This window comes from Octopus sinensis, linkage group LG11 (assembly GCF_006345805.1).
Source record: "Octopus sinensis linkage group LG11, ASM634580v1, whole genome shotgun sequence".
In the NCBI taxonomy this organism is placed as follows: domain Eukaryota; kingdom Metazoa; phylum Mollusca; class Cephalopoda; order Octopoda; family Octopodidae; genus Octopus; species Octopus sinensis.
The window spans coordinates 14,298,254-14,316,142 of record NC_043007.1 but is presented as its reverse complement, the minus strand read 5'-3'; the positions used below and the strand labels follow the sequence as shown (position 1 = coordinate 14,316,142).

The 17,889-nt window shown below is 41.0% G+C and overlaps 1 protein-coding gene across 2 annotated transcripts in view; it reads left to right on the top strand.

Annotated features, from left to right (window-relative positions):
• LOC115217578 overlaps positions 1 to 17,889 on the top strand; it is an 82,119-nt gene that overhangs the window by 43,870 nt on the left and 20,360 nt on the right. The window contains exon 1 of one of the 2 annotated variants that reach the window (XM_036507092.1): positions 15,656 to 16,029. The exons of the other annotated variant lie outside the window; for it this stretch is intronic. Within the exon in view, the coding sequence (XP_036362985.1) occupies positions 15,900 to 16,029 (130 nt within the window). The 5' untranslated portion in view covers positions 15,656 to 15,899. Of the gene's footprint in view, positions 1 to 15,655; positions 16,030 to 17,889 lie in introns of those variants that run through there. 2 annotated transcript variants of the gene reach the window in all.

Sequence of the window (17,889 nt, the reverse complement as noted above, 5' to 3'; positions counted from 1 at the left end):
TGTCGCTGGATAGTGTAAGCAAATATTCTTGTCTGTGACGAGTACCCGGGTCGAATGCAAACACCCGGCTAACGGGCCAAACCCACCTACCACACACACATACACATAACGAAACCTACAAACCAGACTTAACCAATAAAAATCTTTCTCTGTAGTGGTGCAATATATAACTAGCAACACCTTGAATGTAGATACGAAATAAGATCGATAGATCTAAGCGTCGTTAGAGAGAGAGAGAGAGAGAGAGGAATAAGCGTGGACAGGAGAGACAATATACAGGGACAAATCGGAGAAGGATAGGACTACAGATGTAGAGTTCAAAGGGCTGATAGATAGCAATATTTAACGACGGCGGAGGGGGTGCAAAAAGCCGTATAAGGGTCAAAGGAGACGAAAGGGAGAAGGTGAGCACGACGAGTAAGATGAAGAGATGAGAGAGGGGAGCACCACAACATAGGAAGGTACGAGAGGAAGAGAGAAGATAACTATAACAGCAGATTGGTAGATTAGATAGATAGATAGATAGATAGAGAAGGAGAGGACGAGAGATGAAGAAATGAAAGAGGGGAGCGCAAGATAGACTAAAAAAGATTGGTGTCGGGTCACCCTTATAAATTGAAAGTGGCGTTAAAAATAAAAGAAGTCGGTGAAGATGAGGTGAGTGGCGGTTGTTGTTAAGCTCCAGGTCAAACCTGATTGACTAGACATGTGATGAAAGCGTTCCAACTACGACCCTTCCGTCTTTTATTTCCAGACATCAAGACTACTATTATCCGTATGCATGTTCATACGGTATATGTATGTGTGCATATTATATATATATATATATATATTCTAGCAAAAACTGTCTGATGAACGGCAACGAGAAACTCAGAGTAACAGATTTTGTTGAATTTTCTGCTGCTTAAAATAAAGTATATATATATATATATATATATAATGTATCTTTTTTTTGTAAGATGGTAGGGTGTAGTTTCTGAGGGATTTCGCTGGTTTTTTTTTGTTTTTTTTTTTCACGGCAGGTCAAACAACCTCGAATGTAAAGTTCAAAGGTGAAGTGTAGCATTTTTAACTTGGGGCGTCACAACATTTACTGGTCAACATGCACCACTGACCACAAGCTTAACTCGCGACCGACTCCCACTTGTCGTTGGGGGATTAAAGCCATGTTAATTGTTGCTGTGTAGCCCCCGGTCAATCCTGATAAAACTAAGTATAGTATTAAAAAGAACTGTTTATTTATTCATTTCTGGTTCTCATTATCTCTGTCCCTTGTCTTTCTTGAGTTTTTGTTCTTATTCTTCTTTTCTTCGTCCCCTTTTTTGTATATATATATAGATTAATGCGGATCTATATATTAACCTATATATATATATATATATATATATATATATATACATATATATATGTATGTATATGCATGCATGCTCTTGCGTATATAGGCGCACGCTCGCGCCTACCCCGAGTAGGTACAACCCGTTCGACCCACGCCAACGCGGAAAGCGGACGTAAAAGAATGATGGTACACGATGGATTGGTGGATGTAGATATATGTACTCACACACATACACGTGTGTGTATGTATATATATGTGCGTGTATGTATGTGTGTATGCATAAAAGTGTGTGTATGTATATATGTGTGTGTGTGTGTGTGGGTACTACATAAGAACAATGGTCTCGGTGCGCGTACTCGCACACCCATGCTAGCTAGTCGTGACTAGTTGATCCCACAACGACTACCTAGCAAAGTAAATAAAACACAAAAACACAAAGTAAGGATCGACTAGTCATGACTAACTAGCGCGAGTGCGCGCAACGGGACCTCTGTTCTTAAGTAGTATTATATATGTGTGTGTGTGTAATATGTACATATGTATCGTTTGTAAAAAAAAAAACAAATCCGAAAGAAGCACACTCTAAGATGTAGAGCAGTATATATTAAAAATAGCCTTCCGCATTTTTATATATATATGTGCGTTTATATATATATATTTGTGTAGATTCATAAATTTATTGCAGTTCCAGGGTGTAAGGGCAACTACTGTTAACTTCAAATCCAGACAAAGGTCTGGAAATTCATAAGTCGCTCATGGTATTACCATGTCGGTAACATTCAAGACCACCCCAAAAGAATGAAAGGCAAAGTTGAACTCGGAGCGTAGCGGCAGACGAAATATATATTTCTTTACTACCCACAAGGGGCTAAACACAGAGAGGACAAACAAGGACAGACAAATAGATTAAGTCGATTACATCGACCCCAGTGCGTAACTGGTACTTAATTTATCGACCTCAAAAGGATGAAAGGCAAAGTTGACCTCGGCGGAATTTGAACTCAGAACGTAACGGCAGACGAAATAGGCTACGCATTTTGCCCGGCTTGCTAACGTTTCTGCCAGCTTGCCGCCTTAAATTCTCACAGACAGACTTGCTTCCATTACTGTATAGAATTCCCCATAAAAATAGATGATTAATTAGGGAATTAATACTCTTCATAACAGGAAGCTTAAAATAATCACACAGACAGCACATGTCAAAACATGATAACCCTAATAACTAAAGTGCAGGCTTGAGGACACGAAACCTCTAGCAGTAAAATTTGTTTAACCCTTTAGACTTTACACTGGCCATATTCGGCCCAAATATTCTACATGTCTTATATTCAAACTGGCCGGATTTGGCCACTCACACCTACCCTACAATGTAATTCTAGAAATAAACTATCACACCATTGAAATTTCAAAAGTATGAAATTAATGCATGATTAATTCAAAACAATCATCTTCATCATCATCGTTTAACGTCCGTTTTCCATGCTAGCATGGGTTGGACAGTTCGACCAGGGTCTGGGAAGCCGGGAGGCTGCACCAGGTTCCAGTCTGATCTGGCAGTGTTTCTACAGCTGGATGCCCTTCCTAACGCCAACCACTCTGTGAATGTAGTGGGTGCTTTTTACGTGCCACCAGCACAGGTGCCAGGCGAGTCTGGCATCGGCCACGATCGGTTGGTGCTTTTTGCGTGCCACCAGCACAGAAGCCAGTCAAGGCACCACTGGCATCAGCCACATTCGGATGGTGCTTTTTACGTGCCACCAGCACAGGTATCACAACTACAATTCCCATTTGATTTTTTCATGTGAATGCATAATCATTGCAGTTGGCAGAGTAATCTGAATGCGAAAGAGTTATATAAGTCACTCAATACAGCAGGAAGAGTACAGAAACTGATGAGGCTGGCCATTAGCTGGAACGAATCTAGGAATTTTATTGTTCCAAATAAACTTGTACAGTGCCGTTCTCAGTAACCTCATAGATCTATGGGCCCAATTTGATCTATGTATGTTGCGGTTTGCTGTCAGTAAATAAATACAACTGGGCTCAGAGCACTGATTTGCTCAGGGGCCTCTCGATTCTTATTTCTTTACTGCCCACAAGTGGCTACACACAGAGGGGACAAACAGATTAAGTCGATTATATCGACCTCAGTGCGTAACTGGTACTTATTTTGTCAAATCTGAAAGGATGAAAGGCAAAGTCGACCTTGGCGGAATTTGAACTCAGAACGTAGCAGCAGACAAAATACCTATTTCTTTACTACCCACAAAGGGCTAAACACAGAGACGACAAACAAGGACAGACAAACGGATTAAGTCGATTATATCGACCCCAGTGCGTAACTGGTACTTATTTAATTGACCCTGAAAGGATGAAGGCAAGTTGACCTCAGCGGAATTTGAACTCAGAACGTATTGGCAGACGAAATACCGCTCAGCATTTCACCCAGTGTGCTAATGTTTCTGCCAGCTCACTGCCTTAAATTCTCACAATTCTCAGGGGCCTCACAATTCTAGGGGTTCTGCCACAACAGACAATTGGAGTGTGGACAGCTCCCGGCAGGCCAGCTCCTTTAAACCATCCAGCCCATGCCAGAATGGAAAATGGATGCTGAATGATGATGATGTATGTTGTGGTTTGCTGTCCATAAAGAAATAGGGCCCAGTGCATTGATATGCTCAGGGACCTATGATGCTGTTAAGATGACCCTAGTTATATAAGGAAACACAGAAACAAAAAACAAATAAAAAAGATCAAACTGGAAGTGAGTTGGGTTTTTTAATATATCTAAAAGAAAATCTGTTCCCTGTATATATATACAAGCATGTATGTATGCATACATGTCTGTCTAATGCCTGGTGGTTTCTATTATTTGTCTCTTGAGAGCCCCTCACTCCTTTAACCCTTTAGCGTTCAGATTATTCTATCAAACATAATGCCTATTGATTCCCATTGATTTGAATTAATCATGCATTATCTCATATCTTCAAGATCTTGATGGTGTAATTACCTAATGTAGAATAACATTGTAGGGTAGGTGCGAGAGCCTGGATCTGGTCAGTTTGAACATAAAACAGATTAGCTATTTTGGCCGGGTATGGCCGGTTTAAATACTAAAGGGTTAAGGCCCATATCACTCACCTTTCTGCATCTTACCCCTCACATTACAAATTTCTATTCATTTGTCTATTGTTCCCACCTTTGTCACCTGTGTCCCTTTTGCACTTACCTTCATTTCTCTTGCTCTTCTTCCCTGCTCCTGTACTCTTATTACTCATCCCATCCTCACTTCCTCATCTCATCAGTTGCACTCTATTATGATGTTAGGATGGCTAAAAGGATGGCAGTGGTTTTTCTCTCTTCTGTTTGCCTCACATTGCATTCTCTCACCTGTGCCTTTTACTTCTCACCTGTTTTCCATACATTGCATTCTTTTACACATATCCAGGCATATGAGTGGCTGTGTGGTAAGTAGCTTGCTTACCAACCACAAGGTTCCGGGTTCAGTCCCACTGCATGGCACCATGGTCAAATGTCTTCTACTATAGCCTCGGGCCGACCAAAGCCTTGTGAGTGGATTTGGTAGACAGAAACTGAAAGGAGCCCACCATATATGTGTGTATATATGTGTATGTATATATATATATATATATATATATATATACACACACACACACATATATATATACATATGTATATACACACATGCCCCATCGTCTCCGCCTGTAACTGCCCCACGGAGCTCATCTCTAAATACCTCGACCGTGTCCTTGCCCCCCTAGTGGCATCTCTTCCCTCCCACATCCACGATACCAACCATGCTCTCCCTCCGGCTTTTCAACTCTTTCTCCTTTCCTCCCGCGGCTCCTCCAAATCCTTTTTACTATGGACACCCCAAAGCCTCTATACTGTTATCCCTCACCACGAAGGACTGCAGGCCCTTCGACACTTTCTTGACCTCCGCTCTAACCCTGTACCTGACACCTCCACACTCATTCGTCTGGCCGAACTTGTCCTTACTCTGAACTGCTTCTCGTTCGCGGGCGAGTTCTACCATCAGGTCTCGGGAGTGGCCATGGGAACGCGAATGGGCCCCAACTATGCGAACCTGTTCGTTGCTATGTTGAGGCCCAAATATTCTCTAATTTCACTGGTCCCACTCCTGAACTATATGGTCGTTACATTGACGACATTATCGGTGCCACCTCACTCTCCCGCGAACATCTAGATTCCTTCCTCTCTTTCGTCCAATCTTTCCATCCAGCCCTCCACTTCACTTCCACTATCTCCAACACCTCTGTCTCCTTCCTCGACATTTCGTTAGCATTCTTCACTCCACTCTTACCACCTCCATTCACTACAAACACACAGACTAACACTCATACCTCAACTTCTCTTCCTCCCACCCAGAACACACCAAGCTTTCCATCCCCTATTCCCAATTCCTCCGTCTACGTAGGCTCTGTAGTGACGACATGACTTTGAGACTCAGTCTCAACGTATGGCTCACCACTTCACCCTACGTGGATACCCCCCCTCACCACTATCCACACCACCCCGCCCTTGCCAGAGCACGGTCCGGACCGTGTATCTCGCTCTCTCTCCCCGAACCCGCCCTGTAGTCTCCCGCCTCCCTTTTCCCCTCACTTACCACCCCACGACCCTACGTCTCCAACGCACCATTCTTCGAGCTTTCCGTCATCTCCAGTCCGACCCGTCCACTTCACACCTCTTCCCTAACCGACCCCTCCCCTCTTTCAAACGAGCCCACAACCTTCGAGACCTTTTGGTCCATAGCTCCTTCCCTGACCCTACCTCCCAACCCGGCTCGTTCCCCTGCCCCGCCCACGTTGCCGCACTTGCCCTTACCTCTCCAACACCACCCGCCTCACTAGCACCCACCATCGACTCTATCCCATCATCCACTCCTTCACCTGCACCTCCAGCAATATTATCTATTGCATCTCTTGCTCTCTCTGCAATTCATTGTACATCGGACAAACGGGACGCCGCTTGGCTGACCGGTTCGCGGAACACCTTCGTGACATCCACCTTGCGAACGACACACCGGTCTCACGCCATTTCCGCTCCACCGGTCACTCCTTGCAACACCTATCTGTGTTCGGTTTGTCCTTACACAGAGGCCATCCGGATTCCCGTTTGCGCCGTGAACAGGAATTAATCTTCTCTCTTCGCTCTTATACGCCATTTGGTCTCAACTCTCCCCCCTCCTCTCATCTAACCCCCCTCCCCCCTCCCCCCTCCTCACCTATCATTTCCCCCCGACCCCTACTTCTTCAGTCCTTCATCCTTTCACCCCCTACTTCCCCTTCCCTCCTTCCCTCTTTCTCCCTCCCTCTTCCCCTTCCCTCTGCTCCCTCACTCCCTCTCTCCCCTTCTCTCTCTCCCCTCTTTCCTCTTCTCCCTCCTTCATCCCCCTCCTCCCATCCTCTCATCTTACCCCCCCCCCTCTCCTCCCTCTTCTTCCCCCCCCCCTCTTCTTCCCCTCCCCTTCTTCCCCCCTCTTCTCCCTCCCCCTCTTCTCCTCCTACACCACATGACTTTACACATCACATCACATATGATGTGCCATACTAATACACACACCAACTAATACATACTAATACGTACTAATACATACTAGTACATACTAATACATACACACGTCCAGAGACCCCGCATACGCACTTATACTCTCTCATACACACACACACCACTTATACCATACCAATACGTACTAATACATACACCAACCCCATACATACGCACGTCCAGACCAATCCTACGCACTAATACTCTCTCATACACACACACACACACACACACACACACCCTTATACATACTAATACATACACCAACCCTATACATACACACATGCAGACCCCTCCTACGCACTATTAGCTGGTCCCTCAACCCTTTTATCAACCCTATTATCTCCCCTTATTTCGCTCTCGCGTCTCATGTTTGATCTTTGACCTCTGGCTGAAATCAGATCGCCATGTTGATTCGTTAGCTACTGCACGCATTTTTTTCTCTCCTTCTTTCTGTGTTTTTCTCTCTCTGTGTATCTTTCTGTTGAAGAGCGTAGGCTCGAAACGTTAAAGACTTGTTTTATTTATATTTCCTGAGCGCCATACTAATACAATTGTTCGTTTGTTTTCCACCTGCCTTCGTCTTTTGTTTTATTTTTCATAAAGCTTCCCGTTATATATACATATATATTTACACACATTATTATACATATATATATCCACACACCATATATATACACACCACATATATAATATACATATATATACACACACATATTATATATATCACACATATATATAATTATGTGTGTATATTTTTGTGTGTCTGTGTTTGTCTCCCAACATCGCTTGACAACCGATGCGGGGTGTTTTACGTCCCCGTAACTTAGCGGTTCGGCAAAAGATACCGATAGAATAAGTACTAGGCTTACAAAGAATAAGTCCTGGGGTCGATCTGCTCGACTAAAGGCAGTGCTCCAACATGGCCACAGTCAAATGACTGAAACAAGTAAAAGAGTATACCCATTGCTCGCCCCTCAGTCGCTCCACTTTCTTCTCAGCTCTCACTGTACTCTGTGTCAGTGCAAATGAAGCTCACAGTGGCTTTCTTCTGTTCACCATATATTGCCTTCTGTCAGGCTGCTTCTGCACCTATTCTGATCTTCTCCCGATCATGGCTTTTTGAAGTTCTCTGGTACAGGAGACACCTGCATTTCATTTGCTATGCCACAACACTCATCACTCAAACATTCTGGACCATCTCATTACCTGTGTGAAACTGGCTACAGTCGATCACTTGTATCTATTTCTGTCTACCCCTTCACCTTCTACTCAGGTATTTCTTGTCAGCTTCCCAAGTCACTCTGCCAGCATACTCTTATTTCTTTTCTTCCATACATTGTGGGACTCTGTCATTGTACATACATTGCTGTCATCTCTGTCTTACCACCTTGAATATTTTCATAGCTGGTGCTAGGAAGTGCAAGGCCCAATTAGAGAATTGTCAATGGGGCCTCTACTTTATAAAAGCTGAATATTAATGTTTTATGCTTTGTTTAGTATGCCAGTCTCAGCCAAAAAGCATTAACCCTTTCGTTACCGTATTTATTTTGAGATGCTCTGTGTTTTTTCCAATTATTTTAAATATAACAAAGAATTTAGTAAAATAACATCGTTATCATTAAGCTAGTGTTAGGAACATAAATTGTGACCAAGGTTTAGTGGAAGATTTTAATTCAAAACTTATGAAAACAAGACATTTATACTAAAGAGCCAGAGCCAGTTTCAGCTGGGTTGGTAACAAAAGGGTTAAGGGCTTGAGGCTCCACTATTAACCACAATGATATACTAAAAATTCATCACAGCATCCTCCAATTGAGTATGTGCATGGGGCCCCTCTCTTGGCACGGGTCCCAATTTGGAGAAATCTATCTAATTGGCTTAATACCAGTTCTGCATAACTGTTTCAGAATAATTATTGTTCTTATTACACATCCCACTATCATATTTCACTCTCATCACTCTCTCTCATGTCTCCATTATTCATGCTTCTCACTCTGTAAAGAAACAAACAGGCAAGCAGATGTTGTGGTTCCTTTAGTTGCAATTAAGACAAGGCTACTTTTCCAGTACTGTCGTCCCCAAAACTGCACCCAGTGCACCCTGTAAAGTGTGAGTTTGTGAGGGATTCTTTAGGTTGTTGAGGGCATGACACCCAGGGCTGGATTAAGAACCATAAAGGCCCTAAGGACTTAAGATATTTTGGTGCCTCCATATATCTCTCTTTACTCTTTTACTTGTTTCAGTCATTTGACTGCGGCCATGCTGGAGCACCGCCTTTAGTCGAGCAACTCAACCCCGGGACTTATTCATTGTAAGCCCAGTACTTATTCTATAGGTTTCTTTTGCCGAACCGCTAAGTGACGGCGACGTAAACACACCAGCATCGGTTGTCAAGCAATGCTAGGGGACAAACACGCACGCGCACACACACACACACACACATATATATAATATATACATATATACGACGGGCTTCTTTCAGTTTCCGTCTACCAAATCCACTCCCGAGGCTTTGGTCGGCCCGAGGCTATAGTAGAAGACGCTTACCCAAGGTGCCACGCAGTGGGACTGAACCCGGAACCATGTGGTTGGTAAACGAGCTACTTACCACACAGCCACTCCTGCACCTATATAATTCAAAATATAAACAATAATAATTCATAAAATAAATTTTAATTTTTCAAAACAAAACAAAACTAATGGTGAAGTTTTCCCCTACTTTTTTCTTTAATCAGATCCTCACTATGACGCCACAAACACTTTGAACTTATATTCCCATCATATGAACCTCTTCTAATATTATTGTAGCAAGTTTTAAGTGATTTCTTTTGTGCTGTAGACCATTTACTATTTCTGTGGTGCCCCCTCCTTTACTTGATGCTCTAAGCACATGCTTCATCATCATCATCATCATCATCGTTTAACGTCCGCTTTCCATGGTAGCATGGGTTGGACGATTTGACTGAGGTCTGGCGAACCAGATGGCTGCACCAGAGGAGCAGTTAAGTACTGGTGTTGACTAACAAACACCCACAAAATTGCTGGCCTTGCGCCAAAATTTGAAACCTTTATTATTGTTGCTGTTAAGGCGGTGAGCAGGCAGAATTGTTAGCACGCTGGACAAACTGCTTGGCGGTATTTCACCTGTCACTATGTTCTGAGTTCAAATTCCGCGAGGGTCAACTTTGCCTTTCATCCTTTTGGGGTCGACAAATTAAGTAAGTTACGCTTGAATATAGTCTCCTCTGAGGAATGGCTGTGTGGTAAGTAACTTGCTTACCAACTACATGGTTCCGAGTTCAGTCCCACTGTGTAGCACCTTGGGCAAGGGTCTTCTACTATAGCCTTGGGCCAACCAAAGCCTTGCTAGTGGATTTGGTAGACAGAAACTGAAAGAAGTCCGTCATATATATATATATATATGTGTATGTGTGTGTATATATGTATGTATATATGTTTGTGTGTCTGTGTTTGTCCCCCCCCAACATCGCTTGACAACCGATGCTGGTGTGTTTACATTCCTGTAACTTAGCGGTTCAGCAAAAGAGACCGATAGAATAAGTACTAGGTTTGCAAAGAATAAGTCCTGGGGTCGATTTGCTCGACTAAAGGTGGTGCTCCAGCATAGCTGCAGTCAGAAGACTGGAACAAGTAAAAGAGTAAAAGAGAAAGAGAGAGAGAGAGAGAGAGTGTATGTCAATACCTGTCAGGAAGGTTGGGCATGCTTTTGCAGTGGACTTGCAAAGAAAGTAAACCATTTGTGTAAACAGTGAGGTTTTGTTTACAGTCAGAGGACACAAGTGAAGATATAGGGAAATATATGAATTCACTCGCTCAAACACACATGCACACATAGTTATATGTGTGTGTGTGTATGCATAACTGAATGTGTCCAGTAAAATCACTTATTAATAGTTTGCTCTGAGACCTCTTGATTCTCTGTTTTGTTTCCATGTCTGGAATTTCTCTAAGTCACATACAGTCCTTGCTATAACGACCAAGTTGTCAGTTTTTTTTTTTTTTTCTTTTACTTGTTTCAGTCATTTGACTGTGGCCATGCTGGAGCACCGCCTTTAATCGAGCAACTCGACCCCGGGACTTATTCTTTTTGTAAGCCCAGTACTTATTCTATCGGTCTGTTTTTCTGAACCGCTAAGTAACGGGGACATAAACACACCAGCATCGGTTGTCAAGCAATGCTAGGGGGACAAACACAGACACACAAACGCATATATATATACATATATATGATGGGTTTCTTTTCAGTTTCCGTCTACCAAATCCACTCACAAGGCTTTGGTTGGCCCAAGGCTATAGTAGAAGACACTTGCCCAAGGTGCCACACAGTGGGACTGAACCCGGAACCATGTGGTTGGTAAACAAGCTACTTACCACACAGCCACTCCTGCGCCTATTAGTTTATTAGTATTATCACTGACAACCAGTCTTAACTCTTTTGATACCTATTTCTTTATTACCCACAAGGGGCTAAACACAGAGGGGACAAACAAGGACAGACAAATGGCTTAAGTCGATTATATCGACCCCAGTGCGTAACTGGTACTTAATTTATCGACCCCAAAAGGATGAAAGGCAAAGTCGACCTCGGCAGAATTTGAACTGAGAACGTAGCGGCAGACTAAATACCACTAAGCATTTCGCCCGGCGTACTAACGTTTCTGCCAGCTTGCTGCCCTAACCCTTTTGGTACCAACCCGGCTGAAACCGCCTCTGGCTCTGTAGTACAAATGTCTTGTTTTCAAAAGTTCTGAATTAAAATCTCCCACCAAAACTTTAGTCACAATTAATGTTCCTAACACTAGCTTAATGATAACTAAGTTATTTTACTAAATTCTTTGTTTTATTCAAAATTAATGAAAGAAACACAGAGCATCTCAAAATATATACGGTAACAAAAGGGTTAAGCTCCTCTGTTACAGCTTGGTGATCTATAAATTGGAGTGGGCTATGAAATATGAAGAAATATGAAGAAACCATCAACCACATCAGAGGAGCAGTTAAGTACTGGTGTTGGCTAACACACACCCACAAAATTGCTGGCCTTGTGCCAAAATTTGAAACCATTATTATTGTTGTTGTTAAGGCGGTGAGCTGGCAGAACTGTTAGCACGCTGGACAAACTGCTTGGCGGTATTTCACCTGTCACTATGTTCTGAGTTCAAATTCCGCGAGGGTCAACTTTGCCTTTCATCCTTTTGGGGTCGACAAATTAAGTAAGTTACGCTTGAATATAGTCTACTCTGAGGAATGGCTGTGTGGTAAGTAACTTGCTTACCAACCACATGGTTCCGAGTTCAGTCCCACTGTGTAGCACCTTGGGCAAGTGTCTTCTACTATAGCCTTGGGCCAACCAAAGCCTTGTGAGTGGATTTGGTACACAGAAACTGAAAGAAGTCCGTTGTATATATATATATATATATATAATATATATATATATATATATATATATATATATATATATATATGACAAGGCCTATGGTTCTTTTAACATATAAGTATTATATTTTTTTAAATGCCTACAACCCTAGCATGTTGACATCTATAGGCAATGAAAATTAGATTCACTTTTGACCATAGGCTGAAACAGCTGTAAGAAGTAATTTCTGGATTTCAATAATTTATATGACTTTTAAAATCTGTATTTGTATTATTATCTTATCTATTGATTTATATAATATTTTGTGTGCTTTTGATGTCCTCATTTGTAAAATGAATAAATAATCCAACATTATAATATCGGTAAGTTTATGAACAAACTAAATTTGTTTCTCCATTTTCTTATTTGTATTATATATATATATATATATATATATCCCTCTCTCTCTTTCGGAGAGGCACAAGCACCTACACGCACATGTACACACACGGCAGTAACTTCCGCCTGCCGAATTCAATCACAAAGCTTCGGTCGGCCCGGGGCTATAGTAGAAGACACCTACCCAAAGTACCACGCAGTGGGACTGAACCCGAAACCATGTAGCTAGGAAGCAAGCTCCCTAACCACACAGCCATGCCCGCGCCTATATATATATGTTTGTGTATCTGTGTTTGTTCCCCCACCATCACTTGACAACCAATGTTGGTGTGTTTACATGCCTGTAACTTAGTCGTTTGGCAAAAAAGACCGATAGAACAAGTACTAGGCTTACAAAGATGCCTGGAACTACAAAAATTTGAATACGTCCACAATTATAACAAGGTATTGGTGTAACTACACTGGAAGATATGCAGGAAATATAAAATCAAGACAACTGAGAATTGGTATGAACGTGAGCCAGACAGGATTGCCGATAATAATGAGGTCAGTACCATCTTCTGGCATATGGCCAGAAATATACTGATGGATAATAAACCCGATATTGTTATTAAGGACAGGAACAAGAGGTGCGTATTTATTGATGTTGAAATTCTTTCTGAAAGAAATACTTTCATGAAAGTCACAGATAAGCTGCAAATTGGAATCACCAGGATGTAGAATATGAAGACTGAAGCCATACTAATGGTTAGTGGAAGACTTAGGGCTCATGATGAATGGAATGAAAATGTTCATGAACTATAACCAGGGCAATATCAATATTTATGCATTCCAGAAGATCGCACTGCTTCGAACAGCTTCCCTGCTACAGAGAGTGCTGCTAATCAAGTGACGTCTTTCCAACAGGGTCTCGGGCCCCTGTTTTGGCCCTGGTCCTTGATGATATTAAAGTGGAAGTACAAAAGTAATTACTACTGCAATGACAACAACAACACAACAACAACAATAATCCTTTCTACTATAGGCACAAGGCCTGAAATTTTGGGGCAGGGGACTAGTCGATTACATCGACCCCAGTGTTTCACTGGTACTTAATTTGTCAGCCCCGAAAGGATGAAAGGCAAAGATGACCCTGGCGAAATTTGAACTCAGAACAATGTGACGGCTGAAATATCTATTTCTTTACTACCCACAAGGGGCTAAACCCAGAGGGGACAAACAAGGACAAACGGATTAAGTCGATTACATCGACCCTAGTGCGTAACTGGTACTTAACTTATCGACCCTGAAAGGATGAAAGGCAAAGTCGACCTCGGCGAAATTTGAACTCAGAATGTAATGGCAGACGAAATACAGCTAAGAAGTTCACCCAGCGTGCTAACGTTTCTGCCAGCTCACCGCCTTAACAGCAACAATAATAAAGGTTTCAAATTTTGGCACAAGGCCAGCAATTTTGCAGTTGTGTGTTAGTCAACTCCAGTGCTTAACTGCTCCTCATTTTATCAAACCTGAAAGGATAAAAGGCAAATTCGATCTTGATGGGATTTGAGCTCAGAACATAAAGACAGACAAAATGCCTTTAAGTATTTTACCTGGTCTGCTAATGAACAATAGTATATATATATATATAAATATATATATATATATATATATATATAATATATATGTATATGTATATATACACTCACGGAGTGGTTGGCGTTAGGAAGGGCATCCAGCCGTAGAAACACTGCCAGATCAGACTGGAGCCTGGTGCAGCCCCTGGCTTCCCAGACCCCAGTCGAACCGTCCGACCCGTGCTAGCGCGGAAAACGGACGTTAAACGATGATGATGATGATGATATATTAGGAAGGGCATCCAGCTGTAGAAATACTGCCAGATCAGACTGGAGCCTGGTGCAGTCTTCTGGCTTCCCAGACTCCAGTCGAACCGTCCAACCCATGCTAGCATGGAAAACGGACGTTAAATGATGATGATGATGATGTGTGTGTGTGTGTGTGAATGTCTTGACATATTTCTTCCTCGTAACTTATCGGTTCGGCAAAAAATGACTAAACAAGTAAAAGAGAGTTAAACACACGCACTCATTTTATTTATCTTTACATTGATTTTTATTCATTTTATTTCTAGTTTATACATCTGTCAAAGTTTGTTCGTCACACATTCTGTGACATCATCTGCGACTCTCTGTCCCATGTCTCTTCTCGTCCTAACACGGAGAATTTTTGGTTAGTGCTTGGCCACTACCGGGTTCATATGTACCATAAGTCGATCAAAACACTATTATAAGTGAAAGCTAACAAAATACACGCTAAAAGTTTCCGAAGGTAAAGCGAAAACTATTTTTACGAAAAGCGAAAACGGTACATTAAACTCCTAGATTACCTTGTATATGTATCTATGAATGGATGGATGAGTAGATGTATGTGTAGATGATTATATATTTATAGGCAAGTGTATGTGTGTGAAGGGAATTATGTACGTTTATGCTATGTGTGTAAGTATATGTGTATATCGCACACTCACACATACTTACATAACGTTGTAGCGTACCTGAGCACTGTATACAATAAGCTAAAAATCTGTGTATGTATATGTGTGTGTATATATCTATATATACATACACACACACAAACATGTATCATCCAGCCTGTACATGTATACGATGACACTAAACTCTCAAAATAAAAAACAGTAACATCGTATTTGGTAACATTGTTCCCAACCGTGTTCTTGCTTTTTGACTCTCACTAAGTCTCTCATTCCTCATTTTCTTTCTCTATCTATTCTACAAACTCTCGACCATTTTCTCTTCCTTTTTCTGGCCTTCGTCCCATTCCTTCTCCGCCTCATTTTCTCCTCGCCCATCTCTCAGTTTTTTTTTTTCTTCTTTACCTCTCTCCCACCATTCAAAACATCACTATAGTTTAAGAAACTTCGAAGAAAAACATTGCACTCAAACACGTGCGTATACACACATATATACACGCAGGTAAACTACCTAATTGTTTACATTATTGGTTGGAACCTCTTAAACGAAGGCCTATCTCATTAACGTTAGGCCATCTTGTGGGTTATAAGCAAATCGTTAAATGAAAATACACACAGAGTATATTTCTAGCTAGAGGGATACATCATCCTAAGACATTCTGCCAACAACCAAGCTAATTTCTCTACTACTTAGTCATTGGATGCTGGCTTATTACGTCGCCTCTTATTCAACCAACTTCTTCTTCACATCACACCATAACTTTTTACTCTCAAAGTTTACCAGAAGTCTTTTAATATCTTGCTTCTCTTTCAAAAAATATTACTTTATTGGTAAGTAGTTTTTCTCTAATCTTTCTGAGTGGATTATTTTCCATTTTCTTATTTATTACTCTTCCAATATTGCTGCCTTTCTCTAAGATATTTTTTTCCCCCTTCATATTTTACATATCTTAAAGTCGACAAAATTTTATTGCAGTTGATACTCGCTCTCTGTCTCTCTCCCTCTCCATCTTCATTAACGGTACCACGTTAGGTATTCCTGTAGAATAGAGTCGGAAATGATTTAGTGCGCCAAAACCGTAAATTCTTTGGATTCGTATATTGTAAGCATCTTAGATTTTACGAATCTACAAAAAGGGGGTGATGTTTTGGATCACACCCCCTTTTCTGTAAATGTTTTCTGTTTTCAGATATATGTAAAGCATAATTTTGAAGAATCATCTCATGCTTAAAACATAAATCTGAAATATGAAAAAATAGCCAAAACTGAACAGTTACAGAAAAATGCCAGTAAATGGTCTCTCTTGCTAAAAAATAAAGATAGATTAAAGATTCATAATCTACGATGCTTAAAATATACAAATCCGAAGAAATAACAGTTTTTGGCGCGCTAGATGATTTACGACTCTGTTCTATAGGTATACCTGACATTAATTGCATAACTTCTAAAAGGGAACTCGTTTCTTTTACACACCCCTGTAGTAAATTTTACGACTTTGCTTTTTTTGCTTAAGTGAGGAAACGAAACGAAAGATATTTGTGTTTGAAAAGTTGCCCGAAATTCCATCAAATTATTTGTGCTTTTTTTTTTTCCTAATTTGGATTCTTTCTTTCTTCACATACTTTTCATAAGAACTGTCTATATATGTTCTGGTGATTCCAAAGTTTCTGATGTCCTCTTTTTCTAACTTTTTTTTTGTTAATTCATTTTCTCTTCTTCATTTTTTTTTCACTCTATATATGGTTAAGACAAAATTCTTCTTTATAATGACGGGCATCTAAATATTTCTGACAAGTGCAGTGTATGTACTCTTAAGTGAAACACCAGACTTCGAGACTGATGATGTCAGGAGGCTGTGGTTGATGGTAGTAAATATTGCTGATAGTAAATGCAAACAGTATTTCCAAGCAGGGCTGGTTCCTATGTATTTATTCAGTTTAGCTAACACTATCAAACCTTCTGACTTGTTGATTCTAAACCTTATTAATGCAAACGGTTCAGTCGGCATTCCTTTGGCTTGTTGGTCACAACTGAAAATGGAAATATTGACACTATTCGGCAATATCAAGACAGATTTATTCAACACCTCTGTTCATAATCTTTATATATAAAGCTGAAGTTGTCTGTGTATGGCATTTGGTAGCCTTCAACTAACACTATCTCCTCCGAGACCCTGCGGCGCAAGTTGACCAAAATTGAGAGTATGATATAAGACGGCTTGCTCTTCCTTCCGTAGAAGAAAAAAAATTCAAATCGGACCATGTTAACACCAGAAATTATTTACATCAAGAAGGTGCTTTTTTTCTATGAAAATCCCTATTTTTTACGATTTTTTGACTGCTGTGTCGCCATTTTTCGGTGCATTTCAACCAGAAAAATGTTCACTCAAAGAGAATAATAAGCTACATAATGCAAAATTTTTACTTTTCAAGAATTCCGATTTTAAAGGGTCGAAAATAAAACAAACCCGAGCAACGCTGGGCTATACTACTAGTATTTTTATATATTCCGTTTTGAAGGTGGCACGGTTCTTCACATTTGCCCACAACTGAAAATAAAAGCATGAAGAAACTTGAGACAAAGTGCCAAACCTCCATATCAGGTAGGCTATTAGTGGAGACTAGGAGTCAGAGCATATCAGTACCTGTCTGCTGTGTGTAATTTTAATCTATTTAAAAACTGGGTGCCAT